Here is a 13,287-nt window from a genome sequence, read left to right on the forward strand (position 1 = left end):
CTGCCTATGTTCTGGTTGACTCACTAATCACAAATGCATCTTTTGAAAAGAATGTCAGTGTTGTAGTATGCCCTAGCTGTTCATACATTTTAAAAACAAGAAAATGGTGCCGCCTGCTTAAGGAATTTGAAATGATTTATACTTCTACTTTTGATACTTAAGCATAGTTTAGCTATTACATTTGCCTTTGATACTTAAATATATTTAAAACCAAATACTTTTAGACTTTACCTCAAGTAGTATTTTACTGGGTGACTCACTTTTACTTGAGTAACTTTCTACTAAGGTATCTATACCCTTACTCAAGTATGACAATTGGGTACATTTTCCACCGCTGTACGATGCACTGATTTCTGTCTTTTGATTTCAAATTACTCGTACATCTTTACAACATCTGGATAGATGAAACGAGTACAACTTACAAATGGGGCTTTAATCATCTACACTGATACTAAATGAGTTGTGATAGTTTGATGTTCTCCAATGAATCCAGCACGACAGACGAACTAGACATGTATACGGCAGAAGGAGGCTCTGTGTGTGTTGTGTGTTAGGATGTTGTGAATACTAATCTCCTACTTCACTTCCCTCAAAAATAAATCTGTTTTCTCACACAAACACCATTCAAGCACAAAAACATTGGAATAGGATGCCAAATTTGAAAATACAGAAAGGCACAGTTGGGTTAAAATATTTTTTATAAAAACTGAACATGCTACTCTTGGCTTTCACACAGACAAAGAAATACTGTACTAATGTCATTTACTATACTAATGTCAATGAGAATATTGCTCCCGAAGCTCAGGGAAATGATTTGTTTCTATAGTACTATAAATACGTACCATCTTCAAAGTTTGGATTCAAGTGCTTTTGGTTGTTAAATAGACTGGGAGACCTTTCAGATTTGGTGGCTGGATTTAACACTGACCCATATGAATCTGATGCCCACAGAAATAAAAGTCACAACAAAGTACACAATGAAAGAGACACTAAGGTAAACATGTAAGAATATACTGTCTTAGCAACTGCAAGAAAGAATACTAACAGCTGCTTCCATTGAAATAAGGCAAATAAGGCATTTCAAACTGTCAAAACCATTTGCCGGTTTTCAAAATTCAAGTGACTTTGAATTTAAATTTAAATGACCAGAAGAAAGAACACAAATAATAAAAGTCTAGTAACAATACATTCTACTAGTGCATTATGGATTATGAAAACTGACCTTAAATTCATGAAAGCTTCAATTATATGTATTCAACATAATCGTGGTCAATTGCATTAGTCTTGATTTGACCCTCTAACTTTGATGCTGTTTTTATTTAGCAAAAGGAAGTTAGTGTCAGAGAAAGTACATGCAGTATGCAAATGAATTCATTTCACTGAGAGAATTAGAATACTGTAACTACATTAGAATATAACATTTTACAACAATGTTAAATATAATCTAAACTTCTATCAGCAATTTCACACAGAAAGTAGTGTGTTTCATCATTTGCAACACAATTTGTTGCAAACACATTAAGTGTTGAAATGTATTAATTCTGTCACTAAGGTTAAGGCATTCATTCAGTATTTTGGACTGTGTCATGCCAAGTGTGACAGACCAATACCACGACAAGTAGACTTAATTTACAGATAAAATTGAGTCAATAAACACTATCGTTGTCTTGGAAAAAGGAGCACAACTACAAGTCTTGCCCTGATAAAACACTTCTATAAGTTTCAACTATAATATTCTGTAATAGTAAAAAAAAAAATAATAATTGATTCAATATATATATAGTGCTTTTCTACCAACCGAGGTACTCTGAGAGCTTTACATAGTAGAGGGAAACTCACCTCATCCAGCATCAATGTGCGGCACCCACCTGGGTGATGCCCGGTGACCATTTTTGTGCCAGAACGCTCACCACACATCAGCCAAAAGTAGCAAAAACGTTAAATATTTCTTAACTTTAAATATGTAAAAAATGTCGGGAAACATCTTCATGATCTGCTCTTGGGACTCCAGGACACAAATCTGGCTTTGAATATAAAAACAAAAACTCTATATTGGCTTCATAGTAGGCAGACGGCTGCCAGGTAGAGTTCTGGTGTAAAACAGGTCAGTGCCAAAGTCATGTCTCTATGGAAACAGACACGAACACTCAATGCACTGATAACAGTACAGAATACTCTCACAACAGCAACATGCCAGTGACTTTCTCTCCCAGCCAACACTATTCATCAATAGGCAAGACTATCATCCAGGTTTCACTGAGAAGGAATGATGTCATCCTCTCTGTAGCCAGGGAACCTTAGATGTCCTGACAATTCTAAATTGGGTGTATGAAAAGAGTACTGGGACATAGGCAGGTAGCAGCTTGTCCTTTTCACCCCAATTAGGGAGACTTTCCCCCCCAAAAGAGAAGCATGACGCTTATCAGATAAGTGTGGCACTAGTTCAGGTAGATATGAGTCATGCTTTGCCCTTGCTCTTAGCCAAGGCCATGCGATCGGACACAGTCTTGATGGGGACCCCCTTACCGGACACCTTGACATGGATGAAAAGGGTGGATGGAGAGAGGCTGGAGCCATCTGCCTTCAGCAAGTGGACATGGCGGTAACCTAGAAAAAAATAGACCCACTGGTGTCAGTGTCACCTCACAGACACACTAGCTACACAAACACCCCTACAATACAGAGACCGTACCTGTACGGAGGCTGGTGAAGGGCAAGGTGTACTGGCCCACAAAGTCGTTCTTGGCTTTGTGGTCATGGTCTTCCACTACAAAGCGTACCAGGGCCAGCTCAGGGACCTGCAGCTGGAAGCTCAAAGTGCTGTCCCAGCGTGGGTTAAAACCTGCAGGGGGCATAGGAGAGCTGTCAGACACTGCCATCCAACACCATTCACAGCCTGAAACTACTCAACAGACCGGGATAATGGCACTCTACACGAGAAGTATAATTTTCTGGTAATCGCATGTCTCAGAAAACCTGTACTGAGCAAAGATAATGGAGTAGCTGGGGTATCTATCATGTTTTATTATCGTTATGGTAAAAATGAAATATGGGAGTACGGAATAACATTCCTGATCAATTTCCTGTGTGGAAAAGTGCCAAAGGTGGTGGGAGTCATACAGGTGCCCTGGAATACTTATGTTATTTCATGGTAAAAAAATAATTCCTAATACTATTATGTTCTTCTAATTCTATTTCTAATATGGTTCATATGTGAACTCAAGGGCGTATACAACCCTTGTGATCCATTTTTTGAATGGGAGTATAATAGATGTGCAATAGATGAGTGGAAGGTTACCATTGTTGTCGATTCGGGGGGTTTTGTCTCTGGAATTATCAATGGCCACCCCGTGAATTTCCACCCACACCTGCGGGTCCACAATGGAGTTGGGCTTGTCTGTGTTGATCTTAGGCAGCTGCTGTGCTGATATTATCTGAACACAAAATCACCCCAATTACTTTTTTTGCCTTTGTAAATAAAACTCTAATATAAAAATGATTCAAATGATTTTGCAGAATTACTAATAAGGTGAAGTAGTTTACTACCTTGGTCTGCTTCCATAACACTGCTAACTAAAATGTGCCCTACTATTCCAACAAGGCAGTTACCACATCTAAACCACCACAACAGAATCTGATTCCCAGCAGGTTTCTCACCCGTATGGTGAGCTGTGTTGGGATGTGTCCTGGCCCACCTCCTGTGATCTCTGGGTTGAAGCTGGAGCTGGGGCTGCACAGGAAGCTGGGCTTGAGGACGTATCCGCAGCGGCCGTTAGGCAGGAAGCGGCCCTGGTTCAGATCCATCTGCTCCCCTGGAGTCTGGAAATTCAGAGCCACTGCAGAGAGACAGAGACAGAGAGACAGAGACAGAGACAGAGACAGAGACAGAGACAGACAGAGAGAGAGAGAGAGAGAGGACAGACAGGGGTGTGAAAGGAGACAACAACTACTCACAACTACTCATAATAACTAATCTCACACTTTGCTGCCTGGTAAAGTGTGTTCTGTTGTTCACCCCTGTGAGTAGAGAGCTGGGGACAGGGGTGAGTAGAGAGCCTGGGACAGGGGTGAACAACAGAACACACTTTACCAGGCAGCAAAGTGTGAGGTTAGTTATTATGACTACTGAAGTGAGGAATAGGAGGCAAATACCTAACATTTGCAATGCTCTCAGAGGAGGCCCAATGTAAAATAGCTCCACGGACTTCCAGGCTAGATAATGTTAAATAAATGAGCCACCTGTACCAACTCCCTCCTCCATCCCACCTCCCACAACCCCTCCAGCCCAGAGTGCTGACCCATCGAGCAGCCGCCGTTCCACATATCCTGGGGGTCGTAGTTGGAGGATTGGAGGCGCTGCCCGGAGGGGTAGATCCGGCTCAGCTGCCTGCTGTTGTGTCTGACAAACAGCTTTCCTGGAAGGTGATGAGAGGACAGGGTAAGAGATCCACTACAGTACCTCAAACGCATATAAAAAGACAGACGCACACAAATGTGCACGACAACATGATGCACAAATGCACCCATGTATACAAGGACTCTCTCTACAACTACAGTGCCAGTAAGAACTAGGAGTCATTATAGGATCTAATCAGGAACTGATTCACAGAAAACTGTTCTGTTCGAGTTATGTCTTCCTAAGCCCCTTGCCTGTGTCCTTGATGTGTTTGAGGGCGTCATTCTCATTGAAGGATGACATCTCATCGGGTGGTTTCTGGGCAGAGTGTTGGAATCCGCGGAAGGGGACACTTCGACAGTACACCACCAGTTCAGACAGCTCTGGGCTCAGCTTAGATGAGACCGCCTGAGCCAGAAACACAGAGTGCACATGAGAAAAGAGTTGATATATTGTATGTTCCTGATCAATTTCTGTAGACTTAGTGCCGTCTCAGTCACATGGAAGGTAAATGTGTAGCACCTTGGCAGGATCCTTTTTGTCCTTTTTGTTTCTGCTTGATGCCTCGTCGTCCGAGCTGGTATCAACGCTGCTGGTTTTCCCCAGCTGGTTCAGGTGCTGAACATCCTTCTTCCCCTTCACCAGGATACGACCCCTAAGCTCCTGCAGAGGGAATAGAGATGCTTCAAAACATATGTAAATATTCCTGTTAGTATTCCACAATCGTTCCATAAACATGCGACGGATGGGAGAGAGAGGAGAAAAATACAATGCAAAAGGGGACAGGGGTGAATAGAGAGCCGGGGACAGGGGTGAGTAGAGAGCCGGGGACAGGGGTGAATAGAGAGCCGGGGACAGGGGTGAATAGAGAGCCGGGGACAGGGGTGAATAGAGAGCCGGGGACAGGGGTGAATAGAGAGCCGGGGACAGGGGTGAGTAGAGAGCCGGGGACAGGGGTGAATAGAGAGCAGGGGACAGGGGTGAGTAGAGAGCCGGGGACAGGGGTGAATAGAGAGCTGGGGACAGGGGTGAGTAGAGAGCCGGGGACAGGGGTGAGTAGAGAGCCGGGGACAGGGGTGAATAGAGAGCAGGGGACAGGGGTGAGTAGAGAGCCGGGGACAGGGGTGAGTAGAGAGCTGGGGACAGGGGTGAGTAGAGAGCAGGGGACAGGGGTGAGTAGAGAGCCGGGGACAGGGGTGAATAGAGAGCCGGGGACAGGGGTGAATAGAGAGCCGGGGACAGGGGTGAGTAGAGAGCCGGGGACAGGGGTGAGTAGAGAGCCGGGGACAGGGGTGAGTAGAGAGCCGGGGACAGGGGTGAGTAGAGAGCTGGGGACAGGGGTGAGTAGAGAGCAGGGGACAGGGGTGAGTAGAGAGCTGGGGACAGGGGTGAATAGAGAGCCGGGGACAGGGGTGAGTAGAGAGCCGGGGACAGGGGTGAATAGAGAGCCGGGGACAGGGGTGAATAGAGAGCCGGGGACAGGGGTGAATAGAGAGCAGGGGACAGGGGTGAGTAGAGAGCAGGGGACAGGGGTGAGTAGAGAGCAGGGGACAGGGGTGAGTAGAGAGCTGGGGACAGGGGTGAGTAGAGAGCCGGGGACAGGGGTGAGTAGAGAGCTGGGGACAGGGGTGAGTAGAGAGCCGGGGACAGGGGTGTGTGTCGTACCTCAGGAGAGGGCAGGTCCTTCAGAGGGTGGTCTTTGAGGGGCTTGGTGAGCAGCCTCTTGCCCAGGATGGTGCGCAGGTGTCTGGCCATGACTGTCTGCTGCTCCACCGTACAGTGGTTCTCAAGGGACAGGATCAGGGGGTACGGGGAGGCCTAAAGGAAAAAACAAGGGTTGGTTCATAAGAGGCCACTCATTAAAATGTAAGAGAAACCATAAGCTCATTAGGAAATAAGCCAGGGTTTATTCTGGACTACACGGAGGCCAAGAAGCTGTTGGACAGTCTTATTAGACTCCGAGCCAAGACTATGACTGTATCTTGAACTGCATGTTGGCAGAGGCAGAAAGTCAACAGTCTAGATTGGTTTTCAGCCACTGGCCTGCTGCCATTTACTTGTTAACTCTATTTTGTTGAGATGAGGAATACTTTGCTTTCCATAAAGAGTCACATACGGAAGACATATGGGCATGATGGTTAAGGAGAAACATTTGGCCTCCCTATAAACCACACACCCCTCTGTCCATCATCCCCCCCAACCCACTAAGAGGGTCTCACAGGTCAGGTGTGCTCCCTTTTTGTTGTACTCATTTTGTTGTTGTAATTTTTGTAATAAATTGCTCACCTTGAAGGCATACTGGGCGATGGTCTCGATTACCTCTTTGAAGGGCACCTTAGAAGTAAGGGTGTGTCCATGGTAGATGACAGGCTCTCCTTTGTCCCCGTCCCAACAATCCAGCTCCACACAACGACAGCCCTGGTTCAGAGCTCTGGTTCACACAGCACATGTTCTTAGTGTGCGCGTGCATGCGGGTTTATGTGTGTGTGCGTCTACGCGCATGCATATGTATGTTTGCGTGTGCGCATGTGTGTGCATTCAATACCTGATGTATGGCTCGGCGCTGCTGGCGCTGGTGACCTGGTCCTTGGTGAGGTAGGTGTTGTGTGAGGATGAGATGAAGTAGTGGGCCAGAGGTCTGGTCATGTCCTGGTGCACCCTGGCGTGGTCGGGGTTAAACACATCGTTCTCCTGGGACAGCATGTACACGGTGAAACCATTCTGGGTCATGAACTGGTTGTTCTGGGCTGCAGGGAAGAGGAGCACATCAAACCATCAACCTTTTCTGAGGGTTATAAACAGGAAGAGACGGGTACAGACATGCTCATACGATTGTGGGAAAATAAAGTCAGGTGCGGAACTGGCCCTGAATTTGCAGCAATTAAATCACGTAAAACGTAAATGCATAAAACATTCAGATGAATGAAAGCACAGCGAATATAAGGAATGTAGTATAAAAAGATGTGAAAATGTATTCTGGATTAGTCGCTCTGGATAAGAGCGTCTGCTAAATGAATCAAATGTGAAATGTAAGGTCAGAAAAATCCAAGGCTAAAAGGATGTTCCCGTGTTTCTTCGGGCCTACCCCAGTCGTTGAGCTCGTAGGTGCGGATGAGGCTCTGAGCGTGGATCAGTGACGCGTCCTCCCCCTGGTCTCCCAGGAAGTCTCTCAGCTCAGCGGTGGACAGAACACAGCCGTTACCAGAGTAGTGTCTGAACACCGCGTCCAGCTCCGGCCGCCTCATCAGGTCCCTGCAGAACTCCTCGATCTCTATGTGGTCCAGACGGCCGTCACACGACCGGTCAGCTTTCTGAGAGAGGGACGGAGGAGAGGGACGGACGAATAGAGGAGAAGGAAGGACAGACAGAGAGGGGAGGGAGGGACAAAGAGACAGATGGGCGAACGGACAGGCGGACAGACAGAGAGACCTTGGTTAAGGCTGATCTGATTAAAAACACTAAAACATTCACAACCCCTCCACGCATTTTCAAAGTAGTTCCCTAAAAACAGAGAGCTAGATCAAAGTTAATATCTTCAATTCTTATAGGTGAGCCATGTTTATATTATCAAATGCCCAGCAAACCCATCCACTCCCATAATTCATACCATATAGACAAACATACACTCCACACATACTGCACTGCAGTTCGTTTGATATTCAGTCTCTGAGGAGAGGGCTGGGCAGGGTTGGAGAAGGAATCACATGGCGAAGGAAGGAGCAGGAAAACAACTGGACATTAACGGAGAGAGGAGCTGAGAGACGTCGCGGTAAATCCTCAACTATGGACAAATGACTGGCTGCCTGATCATTTGAGAAGGGGATGGGGAGAGGGGGAGAAAGGAGAGGGGGAAGATGGAGGAAGAGGGAGATGGGGGAGGACAAGACCTTCAGGGGAGACAGAAAGACAGCAGTAGAGAGAAGAGGGCTGGAGAGAGAGAATGAGTGTGTGAGTGAGAGAGTGAGAAAGAGAGCGAGGGGCCTCCTGGTTGGCTTGCCACTGGGTTGGTAATTGAACACAGACTCCAGGCTGGGAGAGAAACGCAGCCCCAAACAGCACACTGGGTAAACAATGGCCTTCAACCAACAACAACATCTCACTCACACACATAAGCACACACCCATGAAGTCAAGCCCTATACACATTCAACATTAACGTACAAGCATACTAAATGCTGCACACACATACAGCATGTGCTCACCTTGAATAGCGAGCGTGCGTACTGTTCATTCAGGTCTATGTTGATCATCTGCAGCAGGCGTTTGACCTCGTCGTAACTCATCTTCCCATCGTCGTTCTCATCAGCCCGTCTCAGGTAGCCACGGATCCAGGTGTGGGTGGTTAAGGAGAGCAACCAGGGGAGCATTCCGAACCTCTAACCCGAAACACATCCTTAAAAGTACATATACTATGGTATATACACAAAACACATCTATACGTACAAGCAGAGTTGATGCACATGCATACTGTATATAGGCACATTACAGCCCACATCCAACTATGGGTAAGGGTCGGGTAAGAGTCAATTGCATCATTTCTTAATTTACAGCAATCCAGGAATCAATTGTGTAACTAACCGTTCAGAGGAGGATAGGTGTCTAATTCAACTACCAGGAATTGAAATGGAATACACCCCAGTCTATGATTCAGATGTGTGTTGGCTGTAGATACACATGTCCTGTTGTGCCAACATCCATCTGAAGTCAAAGTACTAAAAGCCTCCTCCAAGGCCACTAGCGGAATAGAACACAGGGCTGACGTAGAGAGAGGAGACTATATGACACCTCCCTCTTCCAGGACACACACAACAATAGGAGCTATTGCAAACACTGCTGGGACCTGCCAGTGTAAAACCACACCGCACTAGCCTGGACATGCCCCAGAGCCCCTACTGCTCTGTCTGTTCTCAAGATCTGGCTTTGCCTTTTACACAAGTGTGTCTGTCATACCCACGTGTCGCTAACAACGCAGCGGCTATACCAGGGATCATGTTTGACAGGATATCCAGACTATATTTAGACGCTGCTTTTTTTGCTGGGCCATTGCTGCACATCTTAGGTATGCTGTGGATGCGGGATGGTTCATGTGACAGTGTTATGTTCAAAAGTCAGTCACCATAGCGATCCTGGCTGCCCAGCCTGCACTATATTTACCTTGAGTCGAAAGCTGGCAGCCTGGCACAGCGCAACAAAGGCCCACAGGGGGGGGTAAAGGATATTGGTCATCCAATGTCTCGTTATTTTAATTTTTTTTTATTGTAATTTTTTAAAATTTATTATTGTATGTTTGTTTATAATTATAATTCATTTTTGTTACGTTCGTCTGTTACTGTCACTTTGTCCTATCGTTGTCTAATATCTTTTCACTTTTGTTTTGAATGTTCTTAATTGGAAAATGCAAAATAAAATAAAAATAAAATAAAAAAAGGATATTGGTCTAGTTTCTCCTTCTGGGTCATGTTGGCCACGCGCTCCTTCAGTGTGCGTATCCCCTGGACCCAGCGCCTTGCCTCCTCCTCACAGGGGCAGAGGAGGTCCAGACTCTTCCTGGCTCCTCTGAACACCACCGTGAAGCACTGATTCTCTGGTACCGACCCGGATAGCCTCCGCAGAGCCTCAGACTGGCAGCCCTCACGCACACACTCCACCTCTGTCACTGAGACTGGCACAGGGAGAGGTGGGGGAGGGGAGGTGGGAAAGGAGGACGGTGGGGGAAGCAGAGAGGGGGATTGCATTAAATCTGGGTGTACGAATAAACAGAATTACAAACGGCACCAAAACACGTGGAACTTGGGAGGGAGGCTCGGAGCTGAAAGGTCGTGAACTTCAGGGGGAGTGTGGTAACACCCACGTAGCAGTGTGACATGGCATCTCGGTGCTGGGGTCCTGATTTGGCAGTTAAATAATACGACCTGTACAGACACAGACCTGCGTCAGCTGCGTCTGCACAATATGTTTGCGACTCAGGCCGACATTCATCTGCATGACAAGGTCCAAATTTAACTAGCAACTCAAGTGTAGGCAGGACCTTTGGCCCAATACCATGACGTGTTTGTGTGTGTAAAGAGATAAAGGAAGAAAGAAGGATGCCGTCTCATTGACTTTTAGAGAGATTATCATGCATTTCAGCTCTCATTGATTTCTAGAGAGAATATCATGTACTTCAGCTCTCATTGATTTCTAGAGAGATTAGCATGTATTTAAGCTCTTATTTATAACAGTAACAACTGTGGGAGTGGGCAGGGCTTTACACGTGATGGCTGACCCTCTGCCCAGCAACACAACACCAGCCTACTACCACATTACCCTTCATGCACCACATCCAGAATAAAGCCTGGTGAAGATTTCAAACATATGACTATCTCCACTACAACGACAAACTCCCTTCATTAATTTAATAGCTGGAATTGTGGTTGGGTTGGTGGAGTAGCTTTCAAATCAGTCAGTTGATTTAAGTACATTTAGGAATGCCTTTCTACACTGGGATCAGCTTTCCAGGCAAATAGTGACACAGATCAACGATGGCTCAGCCACAGGGCTGACAGTGCCAGAGGCAGGGGCAGCCACTAGACAACTGTCTCTTCTGACAACGGCCTCTTTCTGCTGAACAGCCCCCGCCTCTCTGCCTCCTCAAAATCGCTGACAAATTCCTGCCACATCGCTCCATGACAAGAGTGACATTTCAATGTGGAGAGTAGGGGGGGTGTGTGTGTGTGTGTGTGTGTGTGTGTGTGTGTGTGTGTACACGAGACTGGCACAGCCAAAGTGTTAAGTGCGGTGCATATTCTCTAAAGCCCATCTGAACAGAGTGGATCATGCTGAGCTGCAGGTGCCAGACACAAAAGGCCCTTGAGACCACCTGTAGTCAGCATGTGTGTGTGTGTGTGTGTGTGTGTGTGTGTGTGTGTGTGTGTGTGTGTGTGTGTGTGTGTGTGTGTGTGTGTGTGTGTGTGTGTGTGTGTGTGTGTGTGTGTGTGTGTGTTAATGAGCATACGTCCTTCGACTCAGCCAATTTTGTGTTATCAGTAGCTGTCTGCTGAAGTGGTCAGCCTGCCTTTGTCCTGTGCCTGTCGATGTTCTGTAGCGTTAGCCAAGTGTGACTGAAGTGATATCGCAACACTGCCACACTGGCTCTAATTGTGGCCTGATTGGTGGAAGACAACGTCACAACCCCTGACCCCCCACATCAGCCACCTGGCCTCTCATCCTACTGTACATGAGGCCTTATCCAGAGACATACAGTGCCTTCAGAAAGTATTCAGACCCCTAGACTTTTTCCACATTTTATTAGGTTATTATAAAATGGATTAAATCGTTTTTTTCCTCTTCAATCTACACACAATACCCCATTATGACTCAGCAAAAACAGGTTTTTATAAATCTATCCAAATTTTGGAAACATCACATTTAAGAATTCAGACCCTTTTACTCAGTACTTTGTTGAAACATATTTGGCAGTGATTACAGCCTCACGTCTTCTTGGGTATGACGCTACAAGCTTGGCATACCTGTATTTGGGGAGTTTCTCCCATTCTTCTCTGCAGATCCTCTCGAGCTCTGTCAGGTTGGATGGGGAGTTGGATGGAGAGTCTTTAGGTGCCTTTTGAAAAACCCCAAGCGAGCTGTCATGTGCCTTTTACCGAGGAGTAGCTTCCGTCTAATCACTATACCATAAAGGCCTGATTGGTGGAGTGCTGCAGAGATGGTTGTCCTTCTGGAAGGTTCTCCCATCTCCACAGAGGAACTCTGGAGCTCTGTCAGAGTGACCATCAGGTTCTTGGTCACCTCCCTGATCAAGGCCCTTCTACCCAGGTTGCTCAGTTTGGCCGGGCTCTAGGAAGAGTCTTGTTGGTTCCAAACTTCTTCCATTTAAGAATTGATGAAGTCACTGTGTTCTTGGGGACCTTCAATTCTGCAGACATTTTTTGGTACCCTTCCCCAGATCTGTGCCTCGACACAATCCTGTCTTGGAGCCTCCCAGCCCAGGGTGTGTTAGGTTAGCAGCAGCGCTATCAGACTCGGACTAGTGGGCGTTAGAAGGTATTAAGGAAGTGTTGTGTTCCACTTGAAGTGAACCAGTGTGGCTGTATGCTGTCTGAGTCGACATGATGAATCTCCTGACCTGGGCATTTTTAACCCGCCACAAAACATCTCTTAGACCTTGTAATCATTACCTCGACTTTGGAACTGAGTGGACATAAACGTGTCTGTGATGTTTCCACTCTGTGTGTAGGTGGGTGTGTTTGCATGTGTGTTTCCACTCTGTGTGTAGGTGGGTGTGTTTGCATGTGTGTTTCCACTCTGTGTGTAGGTGGGTGTGTTTGCATGTGTGTTTCCACTCTGTGTGTAGGTGGGTGTGTTTACATGTGTGTTATCTAGATCACTAGTATAATATGTTTGTACAGTATGACTCAAAAATCTGATTGACTTCGGCAACTCCAAAGCACCGCCAGCACTAATTCATAAAAGGATGTGTGTCAAAGACATGTTTAGACTCTTTAAATGACGACCTCAAAGATAGTAGTGTAGTGGTGGTCTGCAAGTCATGGCCAAACCCTGCAATTGGGAGGTCCAAGAGGTTTACCCATTTGATAGGGCTATAATCTGACACAAGCGTATACACACACATCCTTCGTCATGCATGCTAACAACAATAATTAGCCTGTGCCATCAGATTCCTATGGGCAGGGCAGAGGAGCCCTATATTTGTCCTATAGAACATGGAGAGGGGCCAGAGCCATGGCCTCTCATTTACCGGAGGGATATTTCAAGAGCAATCTGAGAGGCAACCCTGTAGGTGTAGATGTCTTAAACTATACTGGGATTTACTACTGGTTTAGGAGACCTGAGGACTCTAAGCGCTTCACCGGCTGCCCACTTATTCTTCTCCTT

At 46.4% G+C, this 13,287-nt stretch overlaps 1 protein-coding gene across 1 annotated transcript in view; it reads right to left on the reverse strand.

Moving 5' to 3' along the window:
- Positions 1-680: 680 nt before the first annotated feature.
- The window catches only part of LOC118384478 (1-phosphatidylinositol 4,5-bisphosphate phosphodiesterase delta-3-A-like), a 32,232-nt gene continuing 19,625 nt past the window's right edge, over positions 681-13,287 (reverse strand). Inside the window, exons 3-15 of the mRNA XM_035771059.2 lie at positions 9,829-10,057; positions 8,598-8,727; positions 7,482-7,707; positions 6,942-7,143; positions 6,683-6,827; positions 6,062-6,214; positions 4,919-5,059; positions 4,651-4,804; positions 4,299-4,415; positions 3,658-3,836; positions 3,299-3,434; positions 2,693-2,842; positions 681-2,607 (exon numbers count right to left, since the gene is read on the reverse strand). Of these exons, the coding sequence (XP_035626952.2) occupies positions 2,459-2,607; positions 2,693-2,842; positions 3,299-3,434; positions 3,658-3,836; positions 4,299-4,415; positions 4,651-4,804; positions 4,919-5,059; positions 6,062-6,214; positions 6,683-6,827; positions 6,942-7,143; positions 7,482-7,707; positions 8,598-8,727; positions 9,829-10,057 (2,111 nt within the window). The 3' untranslated portion in view covers positions 681-2,458. The remainder of the gene's footprint in view (positions 2,608-2,692; positions 2,843-3,298; positions 3,435-3,657; positions 3,837-4,298; positions 4,416-4,650; positions 4,805-4,918; positions 5,060-6,061; positions 6,215-6,682; positions 6,828-6,941; positions 7,144-7,481; positions 7,708-8,597; positions 8,728-9,828; positions 10,058-13,287) is intronic.

Source organism: Oncorhynchus keta, chromosome 5, assembly GCF_023373465.1.
Source record: "Oncorhynchus keta strain PuntledgeMale-10-30-2019 chromosome 5, Oket_V2, whole genome shotgun sequence".
NCBI classification, from domain to species: Eukaryota; Metazoa; Chordata; class Actinopteri; order Salmoniformes; family Salmonidae; genus Oncorhynchus; species Oncorhynchus keta.